This window comes from Perognathus longimembris, chromosome 3 (genome assembly GCF_023159225.1).
Source record: "Perognathus longimembris pacificus isolate PPM17 chromosome 3, ASM2315922v1, whole genome shotgun sequence".
NCBI classification, from domain to species: domain Eukaryota; kingdom Metazoa; phylum Chordata; class Mammalia; order Rodentia; family Heteromyidae; genus Perognathus; species Perognathus longimembris.
Genome location: NC_063163.1, coordinates 6,876,912 through 6,904,043, shown reverse-complemented (window position 1 = coordinate 6,904,043; position 27,132 = coordinate 6,876,912). Strand labels below are relative to the sequence as shown.

The 27,132-nt window shown below is 40.3% G+C and overlaps 1 protein-coding gene across 1 annotated transcript in view; it reads right to left on the bottom strand.

The window, feature by feature from the left end:
• Nalcn (sodium leak channel, non-selective) overlaps window positions 1-27,132 on the bottom strand; it is a 212,017-nt gene that overhangs the window by 128,914 nt on the left and 55,971 nt on the right. Inside the window, exons 8-10 of the mRNA XM_048341128.1 lie at window positions 17,924-18,066; window positions 17,687-17,791; window positions 10,406-10,492 (exon numbers count right to left, since the gene is read on the bottom strand). Coding sequence (XP_048197085.1) covers window positions 10,406-10,492; window positions 17,687-17,791; window positions 17,924-18,066 — 335 coding nt within the window. The remainder of the gene's footprint in view (window positions 1-10,405; window positions 10,493-17,686; window positions 17,792-17,923; window positions 18,067-27,132) is intronic.

The following is a 27,132-nucleotide window of genomic DNA, read 5'->3' as shown; positions in this document are numbered from 1 at the left end:
TTATTTTCTGAACTACTTGGCTTGTGACACACTTCATTTCAAGCATACTGCATGCTTATGTCATAACATAATTTGATCCTCAAGAATCCTGTGAGATAAGTACTTTTCCTATTTCTTTGTCGTATGCAAATATCTTTCACAAAGGATGAGTAATTTTCTAAGCCTTACAGAGTTAGAAAGCAGGATCAGATATTTGGGGAGCAAAGAAGATGCTCTCTTGAGCACTTGAGGGTGTTTTTTACACTAGAACCAATAAGAAGCAGTCACCTCACCTCCAAGTATTAGTGGTACAATGGAAGGCAGAAGTACTACAGGCTGATTTGAAAGCTAAAGGCTATCTGTTCCTTGCCCAATGGTGTTCAGATCATCCTAGCATAATGGAATGCCTGTGAGAAGACAAGGTGAGCTGAACTGGTCTTGACTCTGACCTTGATTTAACCTTGTCATCACATGGGTTAGTCACACTGGACATGCATATCATATCTATACCTTTAGGTGAGAACATGATTCATAAGTGGGAATAGTTATCCTATAATCTGATTCAGAGTAGGCATCTTGAATTCTGTAGCTCTTGTATACCATATTGGAAAATCACTAAGAATTTAAAGCTAGAGAAGCAACTACTGATTTATAGATAAGAAGGTTTAACATGGAAAATCAAGCAGAATAATAAATTTGGAGATAAACCATAAGAATTTATAGACTTTTTTTTTTCCTTTTTGCCAGTCCTGGGGCTTGAATTCAGGTCCTGAGCACTGTCCCTTGCTTTTTTTTTTCCTCAAGGCTAGCACTCTGTCACTTGAGCCACAGTGCCACTTCTGGCCTTTTCTATGTATGTGGTGCTGAAGAATCGAACCCAGAGCTTCATATGAGGCAGGCACTCTTGCCACTAGGCCAAATTCCCAGCCCCAGAATTTACAGACTTTCAAAGAAGCTAAACGGTCTCATTTTTAGTGGTATAAAGCTTTAAGTACTTTATTGGAACTCTATTAAATTTTCCAGATAGTATTTTTTCTATGAAATAATTCCTTAAAGACTATGAAGACTTGATAGACAAACATCCAACACATCACACTTGTGACTTTAGAGGACTCAATGCATGTAACTTAGGATAAAAAAAATAGTACAGCTCAATCTTTTGATTGATGCTGAGTGCATGAAACAAGTTTTCATCCACGTAACATTGCATCACTCGTGTACAAAACTTTGCATTCTAATTCAAACTAAATATTTGGAGAAACAAACATTTCAAAGTGAATATTTGGGGAACAAAACAATTACAAGGTGAAAATGCAGAAACCGTCTTGCATGTGAGCCATGAACATAAGAACAAGAATATTAATAATGTAAAAGACCAACTGTACAAAATCTAAAAGAAACCTCCCATTTGTACATCGTGCATCCTTATTGAGAAGACATCTGACTGCTTATCATTTTCCTAAAGTGGTGATGAAAGTGATTCGATCTAACAGAAAGAAGTTCTGTTTCAAAAAGCAATGGATTTACATTGAAAGCGAACCCTTCTTTGGAGGCTGTCTTTCCCGCTGTACTGTCCTTGGCAAGCCAGCATAGAAAGGGACCCACAAGGAACTCCCTACCATGGCAGCGGCCCACAGTGCATTCTCCCAGCTGTATCACTCTACAAGTAAGCTCATCTTTTTTGAGGGCGGGGAAGAGAAAGGGAATCCTGAACATCTGCAAGTCAAGTTGTTGGAAGAGAAAGGAGTTGTTTCATAAAAAAAACACACACAAAAACCCCCAAACACCTTTCATATCTTGTCCAGCATGAGAGGAGCTTCCACAGGAGTGCAGATGTTCCCACTGGAAATTGATGTACTAATGTTTGTAATGGTTACTATACTTCCATACTTCCATTTCCAGCTCTGACTCTGGAACACAAACTAGATTTTAATAAGAAGGGATAAATGCCCCATGGAAAAGAAAAAGTACTTAGGCTGGACTTATGATATGAATCCAGTGAGTTTAGTCCATTTGCAGTTTCTTTTCATCTGTGTGGCAGAGTTGAGTCTTTGTGCCCGTATTCACACCCTTGGCAGAATCTTCCACACTGACTCAGATTCTGAACTCACTCATGTGACTTGTTTTGGTCTGGAGAACTTGTGTGGTTTGGGTCTTGTTTACTCGGGAGTTCGAACATAGCTTCAGTGTTTAACTGTCACCGCTTTTGGAACCTGGAGACACAACACTGACACCCATCCTGACCGTAGCACAATAGCGCTGGACCCCCAACATCTTTTTATGCCATTTGACAGGGAGCCAAGCCTAGGTGCAAGATGTGATCTGAAGAGTAGCTGAACACGGATGCTTAAGTGAGTTCGGCTGTCATCAGCTGTGATTACCTCAGATCACCAACTACTGTAGAAGCCAGGGTGGTTTAAATAACCCTGGTTAACACGATTGTTAACCATCCAGCTACCACAGCCCTTCTGACCCTTCCTTTCACAGAGCAGTGCTGTGCTCTGGGTACTGGGAAACTCGTAATACCAAAAAAATAGTATTCCCACGGGTGAAGGGAAGACCACGTATGGACTTTCAGAGGTGCTTAGCCTCATTATTCTAGGTAGTACAATACAGACACAGTCTAGTCATAGGCTCATCATGACCCATAATACCACAGCATGCACATCAATATGATGATCTTCTAAGTACCAGGAGCAACAAAAGCTGTTTCTAGGCATGGAGGGACTGTATTTAAGATAGCAGTGATCTGGTTGTAGAAATAAGTTTCCAGTTTTCTGCCCAATTAAATTGCCTTTGCTGGATTGATTTAAACCCTGGTACATTTTATTTATAAAAGCTTCAATTAGGGCAATATAATCTTCCAGAATACAATGTCAGAATGGGCACTAACGATGTACACCAATTCACAGAACACTGCTAAATGTCTCCTTGCTTCCTCACACATGGTGGCTGTGTATTTATGAATCCATAAGTGGATTCATAAGTGGAAGAGAAGAAAAGTAAATGAAGACCTGTACAAAACCTTGTCAATTAGCTCAGCTGTAATTTAAGGATTAAGAATTCAATGTCCCTATGTGATTTCACTATCAACATTATAAAAATTTAGAAATGAGAATGCTCGAACCTTAGCTTCTAAGTAATGTGGACTTGACCCTATTTTGCTGAATAAAGCTCAAAGCATTAGTTCATCCATATTTTTTCCTCATGTTCCCTGTGTCTAGAAAAATAGTGGTAGACAGGAGAAATTACTGTATTATTTTTTTCACTATCAAATTTTGGTTTTGTTCTGGCGCTGGAAACTGAATATGCATGTGTTTGGGGTCCCCCTCACAAGAGGACAATAATTGTCTGATGTAAACAATCCACACTGCGTATGCACTTCAAGACAACATGAGGTACATGCGTACAGTCTTACTTGTCATTAAATGGACGAACAAATAATACATTAGGGGGGCAAGGTGGGGGGGAGAAATATGCTTCTAAGACCTAGGAAGGGAAGCAAGTGTGGAATGAGAAGCTGCACATGACTGGATGACAGGCGTGTGTGGAAGGAGACATCTTAGGAGCTGGCTTGCTGAGGTGGCAAGGGTAGACGTGTGTATGCCAATGGCAACGATGGCTCTCTCTCCACACTGAGTACTCTTTCCCTTCTCACGTACATCCTTTGCTTGATATTTTCTGTGAATCAATTCCAATACTTACAAAACCCATATGGGATCCTGGTGAATCGACTCAAGTATTTATGAAACTCATATACTACTCTTAACCCCATTTTTCAGGTTCGGAAACTGAGGCTCAGGGAGACGCAACAGGTTGTTCTAAGTACTCATTAGCCACTCTGTCTTAGTGGCACTGTGTTTTCTCACAGGGGGTCTGTGAGTATAGAAGAGGATAGTTTGTGGAAGGAACTCAAATTCTCATGGGCTCTATCAATTCTTGAAATGATCTGCCAGTTCATTAAGGGGACAGATATCCTAAGAAGTGCCTGGGATGTCACGTGAAATATGCTTATCTTAAAATCTACCTCCTCCTAATCTCCACCGTCACTGGAAAATTTCTCAAAGAGCATGAAAACTCTACAGGAATACTCTCTCTCACCCTCAATTTGACCTACTTATGGGAAGAGCCTATTACCTCTGTTCTTCGCAGAAGGTGCACCGTGAGATGCTGCTGGAGGGAAATTGAGCCGGCGCATGCCAGGTCTCATGTAGACCTTCATTTTGCTGTCAGAATCTCTTTCTTTATGAAAATAGATCACTGGGTATGTGCATGTTAGAAGACGGCTTGAAGTGTGCAGCCACATCTATCAAATTGTCAAGGATGAAAACTTCTGCCCAAGAGGGGGAAATGGCTAGTCACAGCAGTAGCTGATGAATGAGAGCCCATTTAATCAAGTTCTGTGTATCAGACATTACAGTGACCCCTTCAAGCAGATGCTGTTTACACAAAAGTAGCATTTAAAAAGCACCAGAGGAGGTTTGCTTGAGGCTAATAGAGTCAATTAGAACTTTTTGAATTTTTGAGACTCGTATTTAAGCATACATTCAAGGAACTTTCTAAATAGTCAGGTAATTCCACACGAAATACTGCCACAACACAGTAGGGAGCAAAATATGTATCTAGGTCTCCAGCATTAATATTTTGTATTCGTCTTCCTATCTGCTATTTTGATGTCTCCTTATTTAGATAGAAGCCATACAGCATTTAGAAATACGCAAAATTTCTGAAAATCATTTAGAATAATCATCATGTAAGTGGGCAAATGATGTAAGTAGGCAATCTGCAGATTGCTCATGAATCGACAGCAATTCGTAAGTGGCCTCTGAATACATAAAAAAGTTTGACATTTATAGACTCTAATCAGAGGGATGGAAATGTAATTTTATGAGGTGTCATGTTGTGGCATGAAGTAAAAAAAAAATCTGATAACAAGTGTGGAAATGGATGTAAAACAATGAGAACACTTTCAAGAAGCTAGCTGGTGTAAAAATTTGGCACTGTCACCTGGGAGCCATTTGGCAGTATCTCCCAACAGCTGAAGGTGTTTATATCCTTTAACTCAACATTTACTCCTCCCGCCATACATACATATTACAACAATTCAACACCTGAGAATAAAGAGGCATGGAGAAGCAGGGTCATAGTATGTTGTAACAGCAAAAACTAAACTGCATATCTACAGGTTGGAGAGTGAATAAATGACCAAATCATCACATATTTTTATAAAAGGGTACTATACCGTCATGAAAAATGAAATTAGGTTAGCTGGGTGCCAGTGGCTAACAACTGTAACCCTAGCTACGCAGAAGGCGAAGATCTGAGGATGATCTCGGTTCAAAGCTAACCAGGGCAGGAAAGTCTGTGAGATTCTTATCTCCAATTAACCACGAGAAAACCAGAAGTGGTGTTTGTAGGTAAAAGTGGTAGAGTCCTAGCCTTGAGTGAAAAAACTCAGCAATAGCACCCATGCCGAGTTCAAGCTCCATGACCAACAAAAGAAAAAAGGAAAGAAGGAAAGAAGGAAGGAAGGAAGGACAGAAAGAAAGAAAGAAAGAAAGAAAGAAAGAAAGAAAGAAAGAAAGAAAGAAAGAAAGAAAGAAAGAAAGAAGGGGAGGAAGGAAGGAAGGAAGGAAATGAAGTGATTAAAAATAGAAGACAGACTGTCCAAAATGAAATTCCCAATCCATAACTAGCTACATGACCTCTGAGTTACTTTTGCTGTCTTGTGTCTTTACCTCCTACCTTTAAAATAGAGATAATGCCAATAGCTAGATTTATGGAGTTGTTGTGAGCATTAAATAATTTAACACAGTATAAAATACCATGAACCTGACACATTGTGAGTGGCCAATAAATGCTAGCTATTATTATTGATAATGGTGGATGTATAAATATTCTTCATTATCTGCACTTCTAAATTATTTTTGTAACATTTTATAAAACAGTAATGCAATGAGTTAATACCATATTTTACAAATCATTCATTTGTGGCTACATGAAAATCATGTGGTGTTTTTCTAAAATAACCTGTCTTATGTGGAAGGACTTGACTTGAGATGTAGGTTAAAGAGTAATAGGAATGTTAACCCTTAATATATGTTTCAAGTCCTATAGACTTAACTGTTTGATAGGCCAAAGTATGCCGGAGTTACAATTACTCAGGTGAAGTCTCTCTACTTAACACGTATTAAAGATTCTTCTCCAGCCACTGCATGATGGTCATGGACGTGGCTGAGTATTGGCTCCTGCAGACAGAGGTAGTGTCAAGTTTTCAGACAGAATTAAGAATGGCAATTTCATATTACTTTGAGTGTATGCTGCAGGAAAAGAATATGGTTGGTCCTTTGTGTAGATGAGCCCTTATATTTATACTCAACCAACTGCAAATGGAATGGAACCAATTGCACCTGTACTGAACATAGATAGACATTTCTCCTTGTAACTATTTTTTCAAACTGGTATTGTGTAACTTAAGGTACCCAGAGATGATTTAGAATATACAGAAGACTATGCAGAGTTTATATGCCTGTACATGATATATAAAGAACTTGAGCCTCCACCAGTTTGGGTTTTTAAGAAGAATCAATCCTGGTTACTATGCCCCACTGATAACGAAAAGATGACTTTGATTTGCTTAAGTAGGTAGACCTGTAGCTTCCATTTTAGGTATTATAACTATTTACTCTGACCAAAGTCTTCCCTTTTTGTGGTCTATTAAAAATGGTTTCTTTCTGTTCACCTTTATCCATGGCAGTTTTCTTGTGAGTTTTTCAGACCCTCCGACTTAAGATATCACTAAATTCTATCGCTATCAGCCATGTTGGGTGATCTGTAAGAACTGGGAGAAAGCTAGAGTGTTCAAGGTGAGTGAATGGACAAATGCACAGACAGAAAGAGAAATGGAACAATCATGTGGTCCAAAACACAGAGAGAGGACACAGGAAGAGCAGTCACTTCAAGGGCTGAATTACACCTATAACAATACTCCTTAAGCATGTGATTTGTCCCTTGCAACTAAACAGCTCTTAATGGAAACTCAAATACTTAATCCTTTCAAACCCAGGGACAGAGTTTTACATGTATTATTGTTATCATTATAGGTATTATTGTCCCCATTTTGCATCAACATGTCCAAGGTCACATCACTAGTAAGTGTCCCAGCTAGTATATGTCTGTTCCTAGAGCTTCTTCTCTAAGAGCCTCTAGGAGGATATAATAGAATGGTTTCTTCTACCTCAGAGAGGATGCTGTACTGAGTATTACTTTGTAGAGTGAGGAGGAGCTTATCTGTAGTTGGGGAAGGTAGAGTGGACAGCAAAATAGTTATGGTGGAAGATGGATATGGAGGGGGCAGTTGTACCACAGAAGGAAAGAGAAACCAGCTACAAGGCTTAGCTTATTCATTTTACTAGGATTTCCCTTCACTTTCTGCCCTCCTATTCCTTTAGCGAGAACCAAAATCAGGAGAGGGGAACCTCAGTTGGTGAGCACAGGAAATGGAGACAGAGCAGAAAGACGTGACAGGCAAAACAATGCAGGGGGTATTTTATGGGCTACAGAGCCTTTGCTTAGTTTTCCTTAACTTAGAAATAAATGTACTAGGCAATGTGTCTATTTACCATGATTAAATATCACATTAAGCAATCTTAGGGAACACGATAGGAATTTCATTAACTCGTTAAGTGTGAGCAGGGCTCTAGCAAAGTGAGCTTAGTGAATATTAAGTTGATTTAAAATTTTAACAAGTGTCACTAGAGAGCTTACACATTTCTGACCAGACCAACAATACTGCTGTACTCATGCTCTGGTTCTGAACTTGGGATTTTGCCATTAAATAAATGAACATATGTATTATGACTATGACTATAATTATAGTTTGTCTCTCAGAACGCAGAAGGGATTTGAATAATTTCAAATTATAGGCAAGAGCTGCCTATTTGTTCCTCCACCAATGGCTCTGTCGAGCCTATTGTGTGGAAGTTAGATCACATAATTCATTTAAGTATCTCCACACCTGATGTAAACAAGAGGGGGCAGAAATCCTGTAGGAGTTGAAATATTTGATATAAGGTAGAACACGTATGCAGATATACAGGAGTAGAGAAACGGGTTCATTGGAATGTACATTTTAAATGGGTTTATTGATTTATGGAAGAGAGGAAGAAAAAATGAAAACTACTACATGTAAAACACTCCATCAAAGAACCATCCATTACATAATTTTTTAAATTTAATATGGATGGGGAAAATTTAAGTCACAATAATTAATCCTATTTTATAAAAGTACCTAACTGCTTATAGTTGATAAGTAAGACAGATATATATACCAAAAAACTAGATGTTCTATATGCCAGTGGAGAAAGCGGAGAAGGAAGTGAGGAAATATACTAATATTAATTCAGAGAGAGCCTAGAACAATTAGCAGAAATGAGAGAAAGATTACCTTTTAATAGCCTTTACTTCTAGGAGTCTTGGGCCAGTTTCCACTTATGCTGAGTTATAAACTTAAAATTACAGAAGGAATATGCTGCAATCAGTTTATGGTCAAGATGCACTGTATTCGTAAACTGATTTGTGGAATGGCAGCTCCTTTGTATAACTACTTAAAGAAAATTAAAATACTCAAATAAATAAATAACTCAGAACTGGCCAAAAAAAAAAAAAAAGAGGAAAAACCGTTAAGGCAGTATAACTGATCAAAGCCTAAAAATGTCAATATTGAACTCCCGATTTTCCTCTCCTACTGTCAACTTGAAAACACATTTTTAATGGAATTTATCTTTACAAATGTCATTTTCTTATTCCAATTTTGGAAGTTATATTAAAGCTATTATTTTAAAAAGTTTGAGTCTACATGCTACTTATTATTATGTCTCTGGTATGAGCTAATGTCACATTATTATAACTTATTTCACGGGTCAAATGTCTCCTGGAACCAAACACTCAATGCAAATGAGAAAACCTAGTCCACCGCAAGGCACTAAACACATGGAAGAGCTCTGGCTTCTACAACTCTAGACACGGGGCCAATCTTCATGTTGTAAGCACAGGGGTTCATTTCCCCGCCCCCCCCCCCCCCCCGTCACCATAGAGTTACAGATACCCAGAAAAACTTCATACACTCTGTGAAAGGTAAATGTCAGAGGCCATGACAAACAAAGCACTTAGTTCCAGTCTGTAGAGGAAATACAGTTTAGAGACTGTGGTGGATAAAAAGTCTATGCCAAGGTTTACGTGGCACTCACCACAACATGCTAGCCAATGACAGCCAGGTGAAAATGGGCGTCCTGTGTGACCAGATCTCTCTTGCCACCTGGCAACAGTATGGGTGAATCTGGAGGGCACTGCCTTAAGGGGATAAGGGTAATACACAGGAAAGCAATGATTTCCTGACTTTGCTTTTTTTGTAGAACAGAAGACAGGAAACTTCTAGTAGCAGAGAGCAGGGTGGTGTTTGCCTGGGGCTATAAGGTGGGATCGGGTAGGACAGAAATCAGAAGATAGCAGAAACTACAAGATGGTAGAAAAGTTGCAAGATGACTACAGAGTGAAGATCTAACATGCAAATTGTTTACCAAATTTAATACTGTGTTGTATCCTTAAACAATGCTAAGAGAGAACCTAATTGTTCCCAATACACACACACACGCACATACACACAAACACTTGTACACACAACCATCTCCCTCAGACCCACACAAAGGTACTCTGTGAGACCATGTGCTTGTGACTTGGTGGCAGCCAGCATTCGCAATGTGTACATATATCAAATCATCGCACCACTAGTAATGAGTTGTTGGTATTTCAGATCAGAAGAGAGGACAAAGAAAAAGAAGATGCCCGTGTGATCCATAGAGGAAGAGACAATGGATTTGTTGGCCCTGTCAGTTGCTTAGAATAGAGGAGGCATCCAGAAAGGTCATAGGTTGGGACCAGAGGTCCCATCTTCAGTCCCTTGAGAGGAGTCTCACTAGGACTCTGGGGACCTGGGCTCCCCACAATCCATTGCCCCAGGCCTATTGCACTGGAAGTACCCTGAGGTCTTGTTGCCCCAGAGGTTTCAAACATGTAGCGATGAAATAAGAATTAACATCTATTAACTTCCCAGGAACTCAGTAAAAGACTGTGGAATGTGTTGATCTCTGAGTCCCCGCCCTAAAATACTTCAGTAAGGCTGAATACATAATGAATCTCATCCCTGATTTAGGGCTGCTGAAACTCACTGACCAAGCTGGAAAAGTCACTACTGCGCAGTCCAAAACAATGCCAGGTCCTGGAAATACAGGGAAGGAGGAAAACCCCACCCTTGATTTCTCAGGGACAAGCCTGGCCAGTCTAGAACTTGGAGGCTGCGGGTGTCCTTGCATAAAATACCAGTTCAAGATCTGGCTGGGTGATGGTTAGAAATGGCTTCGTACTGCACCTGCAGGCAGGCTGGCGCGCGTCCCTGGGGCTTGTTGACATCCACAGCTACCAGCTGCCAACCTCCAGCAGCATCTTCATGAAACATCTTCAAGACAAAGAGGGAGATGAGTCAGAGACATTTAATAAGGAACACTGAGAACTCTATGTCTCCACTTTCTAGATGTCTTTTTTTTCATGCTATCAAACATTCGCGTCTTCTTAGGGATGTATAATTGGAATCTGAACCATTTCCATTATGATCATTTTAACACCGAAGACATGAGTGAATCATCACAACGACAGGAGCAACGAGAATAGCCTGCATTTATTGAGCACTTGTTATATGCCAGGCAATTTCGACCTTTCACAGGCTGTCTACATTTGCTCAGGTGTACTTTACAAGAGAAATTCTTTAGTATTTTATCCCCATTATACTGAGCATGCTTTAGTAGACCTGAGAGAAAAAGACAATTAGAATTCTAAATCATGGGGTTGTCTATGTTTTTACTATAGATGGTGGATGTTTTCTTTACATAGTGGGAATTTCTCACTGAGCTAATTAAAAGAATATCCTCAGGAAAATTATCAGAGCAAGTATGTGCCATGGGAAGGAGTCGGGCATTATTTTAATGATAGGAGACTGCCATACTACTTAATTGACTTGGTGCAATTATTTTAACTAGGCCACAGACAAATTGCTCAGCAGAAATTTCATACACACATTTATGAAGGAAATAACTGAGTTTACTTTGGCTTAGAAGGTGTATGTGATAAAATTCAGGCTACCACAACCACTTATTTGGAATCCATTCCTGTGGATATCTATGTGACTCTTCTATTGCATACTCTGTTATCACAAAGAGTACTCATCCATATAAATGGGAGATGGTTACTATTGATTAGTATTTTCCCATAAATATATTTTTCTTTTTCTTATAATTATTTATTTATTGTCAAAGTAATATATTTTTCTTGCTAGTTCATTAGGTATGTGTGTGTGCATGAGTGTGTGTGTGTGTTAAAGATACTAAGTACAAAGCTCCCTGTTTTATTCCTGCCTCAGCTCTCTTTTGTGTACACACAAACAGTTCCTTTACCATCTTTATTGATCTTCCCATGTTAGTCTGCATGGAAATGGGTAATTGCTGGCGGAAATCTGAGTGGAATGATGCGAGAGACATTACCCATACTCTTAATTTCAAACTCTAAGCCAGAAGTAGCGGATCCTTTGCAGGAAGAAAGACATGTCCTGTATAGAATGACATGGGATAGTAATAGACAGGAACCACGACTCACAGGTCCAACTATTGTTTGACAAATAGCAAAATTAAGAAACTCAATACCACCATAAATGCTGTTCCTTTCCAGGACGCACTTTTTCTTTAACGTGAAATTTAAAAGCTATTCTTGGTGGTAGAATCAATCACATCCTTTGTCAATGGGCTCATCCTGAGAATACAGATGTGGGTGGGAGTGCAAACCTGCACAATGTGACTTACAAAGTCCCTGTCAGAATTCTGGGAGTCTCCTTTTAAGGACTAAAGACAAAACCAAACCTGTCAGCCAGGAACCCTCTGTTGATATTCCCTGTACTGTCTTATTACAATACAAAGCAATCCCGGGGCTTTTATTTGCTTTAATGAGTTGCAGACTAGTTTTTCCATTATATTATTTTTTTCTCCAGCAGACAAAAATCAAATGAATCAATTTAATTGTCAGTAAAATAGTTCTTAGAAGGTCATTCCTTTGTATGAAATAAAGGTAAAGCAAGCATGCTCAGTTTTTCTTCATTTGCTCAATTATAACACATTCAGATTGGTAAAGACAACAGCAGGTCTTTGAGGTGGAAGCCTGGCCGGTTGGCCACAGCTAAGAATCCCAAAGACTCAAGTCCTCCAGTGGGGCATCATGGGAGCTGGCAGTGTCCCTCTGCTCTTCATTGCCTTTCAATAGTACCTCCAAGCCTTTCAAAGAGGGAGGGACCGGCAATGCTTGTCCTTTCCTGGGAGCTTGCTTTGACCATGTAACTCTTTATTAGCCTGTCAGATAGAAGTAAAACCCCTCTCCTTCCTGCCGTCCACAATCGGTAACACCAGCTACAGCAGGCATCTCAGTCCACAAGGCAGCCCTGGGAAAGTAGGCTGGGCGAGGTGGGGTGGAAAGGTGGAAGGAAGCTGGCTCTGTGGCAACATGGAATGCCATCCCAACCTCAAACGACCTCCGTCCACTTCACACGACAGAGACCACATGCTTATCTTGCCTACACTGTTTATTTTGAACACCTGTCTTTTGCAGAGGTGAGGACATTTGTCCTTAGCAAGAAAGCTCAGTGATTTCCTGTTTCCATGATGTAACCCTCTCCTTCCTGTTACATCACTGAAAATGTATTCTAGTAAACACTTAGGAAATGTAAATGAGATGTAAAACCATGTATTCTCTCTAGAGACAACCTCCATAAACAGTTTAAACTCCTAAGTATTTTATATAAGCACATACTGTACATACACACACACCTCTTATGAGATCTTTTTTCTGTACTAATATATTGTGATGTCAATAAAAATATTCTCATGTCCATAAAAATTCAATTCTAGCTGGAATCCAGTGGCTCAGACTTACAAGCCTAGCTACTCAAGAGGCTGAGATCTGAGGATCACAGTTTAAAGCCAATGCAGGCAGAGAAATAAATCCAAGAGATTTATCTCTAATTAACTAACAAAAGCAAGGAGTGGAGTTGTAGCTCAAGCCTTAAGCAGAAAAGCTAAGGAGAGTACCCAGGCACTGCCTTCCAGCTACAGTATCAGCACACACACACACACACACACACACACACTTACATGTGCATATTCATCATTATTGTAATGGTCTGCATTTATCCCATTTTCATAATTTACATCCCATGACAATACTATAATTACAAAAAAATTAGTGTATTTTATGACCTTCAAGTAGTTGTACAAAGGGACCACTCAACAAGTCACCTGTCACTTTATAAGTATAATGCATCTTGATCAATGTGACCCCTTTCATCATTCTCTTCCATCTCCCCCCCCACCCTTCCCCTCAACTTTTCTAGTTTCACTAGATATGGGAAGAATATTTTGACTGCAGCCTCACCCTTCCTATTTTCAAACTACTTTTTAAATACACAAAATACTTCCATAAACATCCTCAAATATCAGTCTTTGACTACTTATCAAAATTCTTAGGACAAGCTCCTAGAATATAGGAGTCTCTTGGCCAAAGTGTGTGTGTGTGTGTGTGTGTGTGTGTGTGTGTGTGTGTGTGTGTGTGTGAAGGCTTTTTATATATATATTGTGAAATAGTTTTCTAGAGGAGATGTTCCTGTTTACATGCTAATAGCAATATATCAGAATATCTCTATCCCTTCTGGGCAACAATACTATTATTTTCTTAAGGAAAAGAAGAAGTTCATAGAGGACTAAAACAAAGACATCAAGAGAATAGTGGCATCTGGAATGAATGCATGAAAAGAAAGGACTGCACAGCAGGTAAAAGAGAGCGTGTTTGCATCTGGGCAACATGCATATGTAATGTTGAGCAAGAAAATTAACTTTTCAGTTTCTGTCAACTTTTAATCTCTAATGCTGAAGCACTAATGATACCTACTTTACAATATTACCATGACAATTAAACAAGATGGCTTTTGCTGTCATTACACCCTGCTCAGTGCCACTGCCAATCTATGTTTGGGATTATAAGATGTTAGGAAGGGAAGAACATTATCCATTACTCATAATGGATTTCCATGAGTACCCTCCTCATAGTGTAATCATTCGAAAACCATGGTGACTTCAGCCTTGAGAATTATCTTAAGCTTGTAGTTTATAACTGTTAGAGTTTGATAAAGGGTCACTCCATTGGTAAAACCATTAAGAATGTTTTGTTTCCTATAGGGAACATATCTTTATGGTTAGTTTATCTATTGGGAGGTGAAAAAAGAAAGAATCTTGGGAACAGGGGAAAAGGTCAAATGCTTGATTAAACTTAGAAATGCAACACTCACACAAGCACACATACATATGTACATACATTAATAAGGTAAAGAAACTCTAAAATTTATTTTGAAATTCTTGTGATCTACTCCTTGGGCTCTTTCCAAATGAGTGATTTAAGAAATAGGTAATAGTTGTTATACAAAATAGCAAGAGTTGACACTGATTTGATTTCATTATTGTATAATACACTTAATTTAAATGAAATTGTCATTTCTGGTTCCTCTGGTGAATACCTTGTTCTCTTCCTATGTTTTCTTTCTGGACGGAGGTCACTATGGCCCCAGCCCTCTTTGGAATCATGTTTATTAATTGCTTTCTTACATACTTTAATGATGTATATTCATGTGGAAGCCAAGGGCCTCGGGACACCATAAACAAATTATTTTCCTAAAGTACTGTCTTTGAACGTTAATTTGTGCATTGTTTCCTCATTGTTGGTAGAGACATTTTTTTCCATTTTTGCTCATACATCTTTTCGTCTATGCCTTTCTGTCTTTCCACGGAGCACTGCACATTCTCTATACAAAAGCTGCTTTAGGCATATCCTCAGAGTGCTGATTCAAGGGCAGAGCTGGTAGAATTCCAAAGCATCTTCAGCTCTACCCCTGAAGGTCTTCTGTGTTAACGAGGGGTAAATAATCCAGAGAACAATCCTGTGAGAATGCTCAATGAACAGAACCGATCCAGAAGATATTGCTCTCATTATACAAACAGTATTTGTTTACCAAATATCCAATAGGATCTCACTGGAGCCTGACTTGTCTATGAAAGTTAGGAACTTATTGATTGAAATGTGTTCCGTGCCATCTATCCATTTACCATTTACCATTCTGCTGTCACACATTGAGTTACGGTCTCCATAAGATGTTTAGGTTAATTTTTTTCTATAATTTGTTTCTGTGAGGTGATTCAGAGGCATTTGGTAAGTGATCACTCAACTGAAAAATGTTGCTCTGATATATTATTTATTTATTCATTTATTTTTGTGCTGATCCTGGGACTTGAACTCAGAGGTCGGGCAATGTCCCTGAGCTATTTTCTCAAAGCTAGCACTCTACCATTTGAGTCACAGCCCCATTTCCAGCTTTCTGTGGGTTAATTGGAGATAAAAGTCTCATGGACTTTTCTGTCTGGGCTACCTTTGAACTGCAATCCCCAAATCTCAGTCTCTCGAGTAGCTAGGAATAGCTGTGTGAGCCACTGGCCCCCAGCTGTTTTCATATTTGAAAGATAAAATTCTCCTCACTAATTCTTTTTTGCCGCTGAATGATCCATGTCAGAGCCACTGCCTAGTGAATTGCTTATTCTGTGTCCTTATAATTTTCATAATGTGTGTGTGTGTGTGTGTGTGTGTGTGTGTGTGTCTCCTATGTACGATTAACATAGGAAATCTACAGAGACAGCTAAAGGACCCTTTGGTGATAAAACATATCAAACTATGGATTGTCCACATTCCCAGAGAAAAGCAAAAATGTTCTTCCTGTCTAGAAAACTGTGATTTGCAACAGAATGACCATCATTATTTTATCTCCTTAGGGCCAGTGTTCTTGGAATTAGGAAGTTGTGGTTTAGTGCTTCAGAATGCTTATGACAAAGTCCTTGTTCACAGACTCTGGTTAGATCTAACAAATGTAACAGAATCACAGCAAATGCTATCTCTCCTTTCCATATACATAAAAAACGCATCTGGGACCTCTTGGAAGTGGTTATTAGGGGTAGGCGGGGCTTGGGGCCTGTTGCTAGGGTGCCTAAATGGTGTTTCACCAGGAGGCTGTCTGCAGGAGCTTCAGTTGCTTAGCAACTGGGTTCTGAGCCACAGCATTTTTCTTAATGAAGGTTTTTCACAATTCTCTGTGTGATTACCTCTGCTGAACATGTAGACACATTCCCTCTGAATTGCCGACTTTATGCCTCCCTGATTAAGTGCAATTTTGCTTCAAAATAATTTTGTACAACTTTGTTCAAACTCTTCACATTTCATTTCCTATTAAAACGGCTAGCAGATGAAGTGTGCGCCCAAACGTTCCCCTTCCAGCTGTGATTCCATCCATCAGAGTTACTTAATAAAGAAAATAGGGTTTTAGAGACATTGTAGGTCGTCTCTCGGGAGTACTGCCTGTGTAAATGCCGAGGTCACAATTAGGTCTCCATGTCAGTAACTGAAAATAGACTCCTCAAGTGCTGGGCACCTCAGAATGGACCCTCACAGCTGTCTGTAGAGATGAGAGTTGGAGGCTTGATTCCTTGATGGGGACCCTATGTCGTATTTGTTATAAAACCTACAGAGCATTAAAAAAACTGCGCTTGGAAGTTTGAAATGTTGCTTGTCAAAACTGAATGACAATACTACTTAATCCATAATGAATCGGGTGAACAGTTCAGACTTCCAAAGACTCATCAAGATGCTACAATATCGCAAGGCCTTTCCTAAATATGTTATGTGTTGAATATATTTAATGGCATCTAAATATATCATCAATAAAATTTCAACTTAAAGCCTTCCAAAGTAAAATTCTGTACTTAGACCTTTCCACAGAAGCCTTTGTCACAACAGATCCTTACAAGTATGCAGAAACTTCAATTACGTTTCCAAACTGATATCAAAATAACACTTATAAGATATTAGGTTATTTTACTTTAGATTTCTCTCGTAAGGATTTATACAAAAGATACCTTAACCTGTCCCTGCTGTTCCTAACTGCCAACCAACCAAACGTGTACACAATACCATGGTAAAAACCAAGACCTGTGGATTCAGTTGCTCTCCAGTTCTGTGCAAGGAACTTCAAAGCTACTTTTGGCCAAATTGTATCAACTCCCATTTTCTGGGAGTTTTTGAGAACACTTCCTCAATAGTCACAGGCATGACCCTGGTCAAGGGTTTTTTTTCCCCATAGTTGGTTGAAATGCATTTTTCCATTCCCAAATTCCTAATCCTGTAGATAAGAAAAATGAACTAGCTTCTCAGTACATGACTAAATGTGCATAAAAAGGAGGAAGCTCACAGTGCTTTATTTGCTCTTCAAGCCCCTTCGAGAATTGTGGTATCGGAATCAAATCAAACGTGCATAGTAAAAGCTCCCCCATGGAGCTGCTGAAAAATTGCATGTGATCTCATGGTGCCACTGAGTTGTTCTGGGTTTGAACACCTGCATCTGGGTTTTCAGCGTTCCCTGGCAGCATTCCATTCACAACAGAGTCCCCCTCACGTGGCCTCGGAGAACACAAGGGGAACTGTGCATCTGTGAGTGGGTTGTGGCATCCACTGTCAGGTACCGTACCTGCGTGGTAGCCGTGGAGGTGGTGCTGCTTCTAGATCCCCACATTTGTTGAAACTGGACTCTGATTTCTGCAAATGTCTCAATGATGACAGCAATAAACACATTCTGAAAGAGAACGACAAACCACACTTAGCAAACATCGGCAATGAGGAAGCAGAGGAAAGCAATCAGCAGACGAAAAGAACGGCAGAACTGTGCAAGATCTAAGCTTGGTGTAAGGCCAATGGTTTCCAGTACCTTAACAAGCCAGGCGAGGAAGAAAATCAGAGTGATGAAATAGAAGTAGGAACGCCAGCGGGGGAAGCTGTCGATGGCTCGATACATGAGGAACACCCAGCCTTCCTGGGAGGCCGCCTCGTAGACTGTGAATATGCTGGTGCCTATCGGGAGGGGAGAGCAGACCCACCTTTGAAATCGGAAGACACCTCTCAGAGAAACCATCAGTATTTATTCATGCTCCTTTTCTCAAGGACAAGAGCACCTTCAAAGAGATTAAAATCCCATGAACAGTTGTTCATACTCCTATTCTTGTATTTGACTTCAAACAGGGTACTTGGACTTCTGTAATGATAATATAATTTTGCCCTATCGTTATCTGTGCATCTACTATGGAGAAAAATGAGATGAACTTTCAAACCCATTACGGGAAGAGAGATAATTTAAAAAGGAGGCATGTCATGTAAGCTCACCACATTACTCTTTGAGTATGTAAAGCCACTGTCAGAGCTTTAACCAAAATGTAATAAATCAAAAAAACTGAGTTTTATTTACAATCACTTCCTCGCAGGGAGACTAACGTATTCACCACTACTAAAAATACTGAGCACATAGACGAAAGGCGGTAACTCAACAGACTTCTATTTTAGAGGAGTAAGTATTGTCTCATTGGAAAGTAATTCTTTGGAAAGTTTAAAACATATGACCAGATTTTTGGACATCTGGTAAAGGGAACCTAAACTGTCACCCAGGGAAAAGACGTGTTTTATTTTTAGAACATTAGGAGATATTTTACAGACGGGGAAACTAAGGCACAGGAAAATTGGGTAACCAGGTTGTGCAATGATGACTAGGAGAAGCAGGTTTAATGCAATCATTCTGGAATGATGTTCTGGAATTTTCTACACTGCTAACTGAAAGGGCATCTTCCCTGCTGACATCCTTTATGCACAGAACTCACATGATTAAATGACAACTTCTGTTAAGTCTTGGCATATTGTCATGCCTTTGGCATTTCAGGTATCCCCAGTATTATTATAAAGCAGAAAAAAAATTATTCAATATTACGAACATTTTATGAGAAACCTGCAAATGAAAATGCACTGTCAAAACAAAGTTGCTGGTAAAGCAAATGTGATTTATGTTGTTATATATAAATCTGTCAAACGTATGGCCTGAAGAAATCTTGCTGCCATAAAGGTCTTCAATTACTGCAGAATAGAAACCAACATCTGCCCGCATAGATGCTGACCTCACAGAAGGCTTCAGTGGGACTGCAGAGGGCCTAATACTCAGACCGAGAAGGATGTTGCTATGCTAGGTGTGGACCTCTCTGTCGCTGGGCCTGTGCATAGAAGAAGGACAAACATGCAGAAAACAGCAGAGCAGAACCAACACAAGGATGCATGCAGAAAGCCACTGCAAAAAGAGGCAATGAAAATGAAGAGACTTGAAAGAAAAGTTGAGACAAACAGGAAAATGGAGCTTTACTCAGTGATTGCCTATGATGCATTAATGTATGCTCCTGTTCTTAATACCTAGACTATAATTTCTATATGTGCTGACTCCTTTCTTGTGTTTTCCTAAATGTATTTTCATTTGAATTGATACATTAGTAATTACATGAATTTATGGGGTGCAGTATGACATCCCAGTACATGTATAAAATATGTTGTGATAATTAGATCACAGTAATTGGCATATCCATCACCTCAGATGGTTATCACTCAAAATTTTCCCTCAAGGCTATTTTGAAAGAGAATTAATTGTGTTCAACTACAGCTATTTGAGTGTACAACAGAGCACGAGACGTCTGCTACTGCTTGATTAGTCCCCTGTCCCCTGTTCATCCCTCTGGTCCTTCCCAGGTTGTTCTCTATTTCCATGAGGTCAACTTTTGAGTGTTCGTACACAAATTAGGATTGGAGGCACACTGCCTCTCATGTTAAGAACCATATCTCTATGTTGCTAAACCATTTCTGTAACCAGTGGTATTTGCAAAGCATGTTTAGCTGGGCAAATCTCAGTCTTATTTGGTAGGTAATCAGAATTGGGGATGAAGGCAGATATTGCTGGTCAAGTTTCTCAGCAAAGGAAAGTGAAGAGCATCGGTTAGTCAAGACAATTGTGATGGAATTGTAATAGAACAACAAACTGAATTTATCATATTACATGGTTTCGACTCAATTTTTGACACATTTTCTTTATATTTTCTCGTGATTGAGAGCAAGGCTTTAGGAAGGGATTATTGAACCAGGCGACAGTGGCTTACAGATCTGAGGAGTGTGGTTCAAAGCCAAACCGGGCAGGAAAGTCCATGAGACTCTTAACTCCAGTTAACCACCAAAAAACCAGAAGTGGCGCTGTGGCTCAAGTGGTAGAGTGCTAGGCTTTAACTACAAAGCTCAGGGACAGCTCCCAGGTCCTGAGTTCAAGCCCCAGGACTGAAAAAATAAAAAAGGTTATATTCCCTTTGTACTCCGAATTTAAATAAAGTTACTTCTTTTCTGAAAGACTAAGCTAAATGCATAGTATATCAGGGAAGTCATGTAAGAAGATGGCTTTTAAAACAGAATTTAGAGAGGAACAGCTCTTATAAAGAATAAAACGAAAACAGAAGACAGAAGGTCCTGTTCCTGCTAATGACATACATGCACTGAAAATGTTTGGCACTTTTGCTTTTGTGGACTGAATCTGAACAACAATTTCAACATAAAACAAATAATTTATGTCCCTTATTTTCTTCTATTTATTGACTGAAAACAGAAAAGCAGATGCCCAAATCCATTATGAACAAGCAATAAAGTTTAATAGCTTTACAATTTGAGCATTTGGCTAAAATATGAAAATTGTCAATAAAAGATTAAATCAGAGAGGAACAATGAAAATTATCCTCCCTCCCTTTGTCCAGATTTTCGATTATAACATCTACAAGTGAAGAGTTTTTTTTTTTTTTTCTGAATGAAGGAGAATATAAACACAAACTATGTCATCATGAAGCTTTTATCCACTTTTCCTATTTTGACAGAGGGGAAAAAGGGAAAAGAATTGGAAACCACAGTGCAACTCAAAGAGCGGGTTTGTGGATACAAAGAGAGGAGAAAATTGTGAAAATGTAACCCCCCCAAAAAACAATCTCTGCAGGAAGATAAATGCTGGGTAATAACGGAAATGTTTCCCATCCTTATGAACCTCACCCGCAAAAATGACTTTGAGGATGTTGCTTCTGGTAGTTGCAAAAGCAACTAAAGATGGCAGTCCTTCCTCATCTCTTCCTTGCTTCTGACTTCGCAAAAATAGGGGTGAGAAAAACCCTCCGGCCCCAATTTCCCATTGGCTGGGCACCATTTAAATGGCTGCATGTCAAGTGTGTGACTCGCTTGAGAAGCTTGGCCACTGAGTGGTTCTGGCCAAGTCTGTGAAGCCTCCCCTCTGCCTTGCAGCAGACTCCTCCTCTTTGATGTCCTCTGGGCCTTAATACCCCTATTCCCAGCCCAGTGAGAGTCCCCCAGGACCTTCAGAGAGCCCCCGGTTCACTTGGGCAGTGTGGCTCATGTCATCTTTTGAGTGTGAGCTCTCCTGAGTGCTCACTTCCGTGCCAGCCACCCAGAAACACTCAACAAAGGGAAACGATCACATGCTGTTCAGACACACGCACTTACCAGATACCTGCTCTAAAAACAATCCATTCCAGCCGGGGCCGTGGGCTCATTCCTGTCCTTCTAGCTACTCAGGAAGCTGAGATCTGAGGATTGTGGTTCAAAGGCAGACCAATTATGAAAGTCGGTGAGACTGTTCTTACTTGCTAGAAAGTCGTAAGTGGAGTTGTGGCTCAAGTGGTAGACTGCTAGTTTTGAACGTGGAAACCTCAGGGAGAGCGTCAAGGTACTAAGTAGCACAGAATCTTTCCCAACACAATTGTAGCACTTTTTTCTCTTTTTGGCCAGTCCTGGGCCTTGAACTTGGGGCCTGGGCGCTATCCTGGAGCCTCTCTGTGCTCAAGGCTAGTGCTCTACCACTTGAGACACAGCACCATTTCTGGCCTTTTCTGAGTAGATTATTGGAGATAAGAGTCTCACAGAGTTTCTTGCCCTGGATGCCTTCGAACCATGATCCTCAGATCTCAGCCTTTCTGAGTAGCTAGGATTATAGATGTGAGCCACGGGTGCCTGCCTATAGTACTTTATTTACCTTTATTCAAAGTAAAACCACATATACCTCTTTTGTTTTTGCAAGTTTTGCAGGTTTTGCTTTGGGCTCAAGGTGAGGCATCCAATATTTTCATGAGCAAATGGACTAAATGTGAATCTAGTTCTTTCTGGTCCATGAGGTGGAGCACAGAATACGAATGTGCTAAATAGCTTCAGACCCAAAGGTGCAAATTCCATAAGGAAGCCTACCTAGCAGGAAGGAAGTCAGCCCTGTGAGGCTGCTTCTTTAATTAAATTGTAGCTTGAGGCCACTGGCTGGGGATAAAACTCAATATTTTAATTCTTTTTTGTTTTGGTGAACTGTTTCCCTTACCCTCCGATAATCTGCCCACTGTCAATTGTAATATCTCTGACAGATTTTAACCACAGAATTAAAAAAAAAAACTTAAGCTAGGGGTGAGATTCACTCTTGAGTTTTGTTTTATTTATTTTTTTCCCCACCAACCAGCTCCTGCCACCACAACACTTACGTCTTCATAGGAACTCAAACACAAATCCTGACAGGAAGACCTGTGGCAAGAATTAATTTTACCCAGCAGTAGTTATCATAAAGTAAACCTTTTTGTCAGAAGTCAATTTGAAGAAACCAAAGTGAGAGAAGTGTATTCTTCAGGTAGACATTTGGTTTTAACAAAATAAAACTTTGTCACCAAGGCTCAATGTAACTATTTTCAGAAAAGGGGGAATGTCAACAGACTGACATGAGCATAAATAGCCCATCTTAAACTGCAGAGGTTTACTGAGAGATACATCAGCTAGAATTACACTATTGGGAATGAAGTCACCTTGGTAATTATGTTAATGAATAATTTGTTCTAGTGGATTAATTCTTCATGAATGATGTTTGTCATTTCCCAAAACTCTTCTTCCCATTTGCTAAAATGAACTTCCAGAAGCATTTTGTGGAGGGTTTCCCCCATGATGTAACCTTGTGGTAGGTTCCGATGTAATCTTAGAACTGGAATTATTTTTTGAAATATCAGGTCCACATGTCCAACTCATAAGCAGTGCTCACGCAGCCTGAGGACAAAGCCAGGCAAAGCAAAATAAGACGTTTAAATTCTGATACTCTACAACATAGAACAAACCCTAAGGAGATTATTACTATTTTCTTTTTGTGCCACACTGGGGCTTGAAGTAAGGGCCTCAGCTCTGCCTTGGCTCTGTTCTCTCTGGGCTGTTGCACTGTCGGTGTGACACACCTTCACTTCTGGAGTTTTGGTGTTCATTGGAGATAAGAATCTTGAGCCTTCTCCTTCCCCGGCTGGCTCTCATCAATGACCCTTGGAGCTTAGCTTCCTGAGTAGCTAGAACTATAGGCATGAGCCACCAGTGCCCATCAGCAAATATCTTACTATAGACACTGCAAGACATACTTATGAGCCTTACATTTCTCAGTTTGCATTTTAATTTTGACCAGAACTTAAATGGTCACTGTCCTAGCTCTAAAATGTTACAGTAAAAATTAAAGATCATATTGAAAAAAAAACCCATATGTTTGCTGATATCTATTTTCCTATGGTAAAATTTTGATAAGTAATAAAAATTGTTAGTTGAAACATATTTCTGTAAACTTTACAAAATTCCTAAGCTTTCACATGATGAATAGAAAATGCTGGTAGATGAGGAGAGGTGAAATCTTTAGCCATCGTCTTCACGGATGGCAAAGAAGTGTTGATGCTGATGTTGGCAGCAACGCTTGGTATTAAAGTAGAAACATTCCAAAGACACAGACCCATCTGCCAAGGGAAATAGCTCCTGTCTTCTGGGCTGGGCACTTTCCAGGTAGACTGGGAGGGGAGACAGCAAAGAAATCCTGCCAGAGGCCTGTCTGCCTTTGAATTATCCCTTCTCCCTTTAAGGAGCAGTGATTTCACATCCAAAGAGCACCTTGGAAATTCACTTTCTTTCCATTAGTTGATTTCAAGAAACCTACACTTAGCTCTCCACTGCCTTCCTGAACACTCAAAGTATCCATGATTTCTTGCTCGTGTGATGTGGAATCAGCCAGGTCGCCGTCCTGGCCCTCAGCTCCCAAGGGAACCCTGGGGCACCGGTGATGCTATTGGCTACTATTAAAACACGAAATCAATGATAATTAGAAGCCTTTATGCTTTTGCCAAGAGCAAACCTGAAATATCAGGCCAGGAATTTGGTCTCTTTGGCTTTGTTGCCACCCATTTTTGAAAGATGTATTAGGAAGAACAGTCAAAAGAAATGAAAGCATAACAGGCCGGAACTTAACCGTAATAGCACAAGAATTTCACCACAATACAAAAATCTAGAAGCAGGTACTCGGAAAAAGCATTATTATCTCTTCCTTTGGGGGATAAAATACATCACATCTGTGTATTATTATGTACAAGCAGTAAAGATAAAAATTTCAGAAGCGACTATGTGCTAGACCTACTTGGTCTACCTGAAAATAGATACAACAGCAAGACTAGAATAAAACGTGGACCGATCTCGTAAATAAACCATTAACATTGTTCACCAAAGGATAGTAGAATCCAATTCAGATCTAAATGAGAAAGGAAGATACTCAAGTGATATTAGCCAAATACAATTTTCGATAAATCTAAGGTAAATCCATATAAAAACAGCCTAGTGATACTGGAAGTGCACACAGGGGGAGAAAAACATAATCATTCAGAGTCAAGTCATCATTTAAAAGTGAACTGTGAAAGTAGGTCAGGGAGAAAACCAGGCAGTAATATTCGATAGAGATACTGGTTAGGGAATGTGGCAACATGAGGAGAGCCACAATTATAGATGTCAACAGACGGAAAGCTGGCCAGCCAGCTCATCTGCCAGCTTGGAGACTTTCCAGGAGAGGACAACTGAACTAAGAGACAGTGCCTGAAGCCAGGCGGCGGCTGCCCGCGTTCCGGATGCCCATTGCAACACACCTCACCTGGGTGTGAGCAAGGGCTGCAGCCCTTGTAGCCAGATGGGGTCACCCATCGCTGAGCCCCCACTCCCTGCCAGAGGGATCACTGGTTGCTCGCTGTGTGGCTCTACTTCTCCCAGGCCTGGCTTCTGCTTGCTCTGCACCACCCTCTTTGATTGTTTCTGGTGACTCTTCTCTCCTATTGCTGCTCAGAAGGTGAACAACAGTTGCACTGCCCATGTTGGGAAGCCCCTTGACGCCCCCTAGAATACCGTGCACACAGCCTTCTCCATCCATAGCTCTGCTTCCACCTTCCTCCTGGTGCCCCTACCACATAGACAGGTGGCAAGACACCGGTCACGCAGGTCACTAGATGAACTGGAATGTCTGAGACGAAACAAGTTGGGGTGCACCAGAATGTAGTTCTCATTTGTCCTCAAAGCATCCTCCCAGAGGAGATAAAGAAAGAGAATCTAGACGGTTACATCATTTGCTGAAGACAATCTGGCTAGGAAGGGGCACTACAGGTTGGCGTTTCCCTCTACTCCTGCTAGCAGATCTTCCTTGTGTGTTGGAAATTTGATATTATCATCCAGTGCATTATCTTGGACTCTAAGAAGCCAGATTGCTTTCGGTAGCTAATAGGATAAAGAGTGGGGCTTTGAACAGATGCTCTTGAAAGACACAGATAAAGGGTAGGCACGGAGGTCCTGCTACTGGTAAACGTTAACCACCTTTGACATTAGTATCAGAAGGAGGAGCTTCATAACCAGATGACCTTCATAACCAGAGGAAGCCTGGTCTCTTTTCTACTCCATTCCATAGATCTTTGAGTGCTAGCTCAGATCTCTGAGTGCTAGTCTTTGTTGAAAAGCTCCAGGCATTAGGATAACAAAGCAATGGACAGCTCCATTCCACAGCCCTAACCTAGGAAACCACAGGCAACTCTGTGGCTAAGCTCCCTAGGTCTTTCTGAGATTATGCCAATGGGGAGAGTTATTTTCTTACACATAGGCCCTTTCTATGTTTTAATTCTGTATCAACACACTGCCAAGTTCATTCCTATTTGTCTGTTATTAACATCGAGGAGACCATGGCTCAGGAAAGCTAAGACACATCCCTGAGTATGCCCAGAAAAGTAAGCCTGAAGCAATAATTTAATGACTCACCCTGCCACCACACCATGCTCTGCCCCCTCTGCCATGCATGCCTGAAACTTCTGAACTTTTCCTGGCCTGGTTTTGAGGAATTTGAATAAATTCCTGTCTGGTACACTTTGTAGGAGCAAAAGTTCTGCTTTTAACGTTCAACAGACTAGCTCAAGGACTGGGAAGGGAGGGGAAGAGAAAAATTCCTTTCTGTGCATTTGGATTAGCAATAGTTCTTTTGAGTTTCAGATTGGGGTGGTGGAAAAACATCTCTGCCGTCTCTCCAACTCTCTCTGAGCTCCTCAGATTACTGGCTAACAAGAATGGACAGAAACAGGTTTATACACTCTCAGAAATCATACCCAGACTCCAGCAAGATTTTTCTTCCCTTCACTAATCTATTAAGTAAGTTGACACAACATAAAACTCACAAGGGACTCTTGTTTAGTTTCAGATGTACCTTCCAGCCATATTTTTGCTCACTGAAAGTCTAACTACCACCCTGTTTCATGACACAAGTATAATTATTTGAGAAGTAATATTAAGAAGAGAAAGTATTGTATAAGAATAATTTTGTTTTGATTTAACTAACGTGGCTATTTTAGGAATATATTATGGTTTGCTTATTTAACCCTGTGGCAGGAATTTGCTTATTTAATCCTTAAGACACGTTGTTCTTTCCTTCTGCCTGGGCCTGTGGCTGCCCAGCTGGGGAATATATTTCTTGGAATTTCCTGTGTGGAGGTGTGGCCTTGTGACAAAGTGCTTGCTCATGTGGATAACCTCCAGTCATCTACAAGAATCCTTTTCTACTACCAGCTAGAGAGAGAAGGCTTTTCCCGAGGCAGACTTGGAAAGTGTGCCTTGAGGATAGCAGAGCCGAGGAGCACACCTGTACCTTGGGAGGACCTCTTGGGTCAGAGTACAATTATCTTCCCACCAACTCAGGGTAATGACGTCTGAATAAAATCGGCTTGTGTT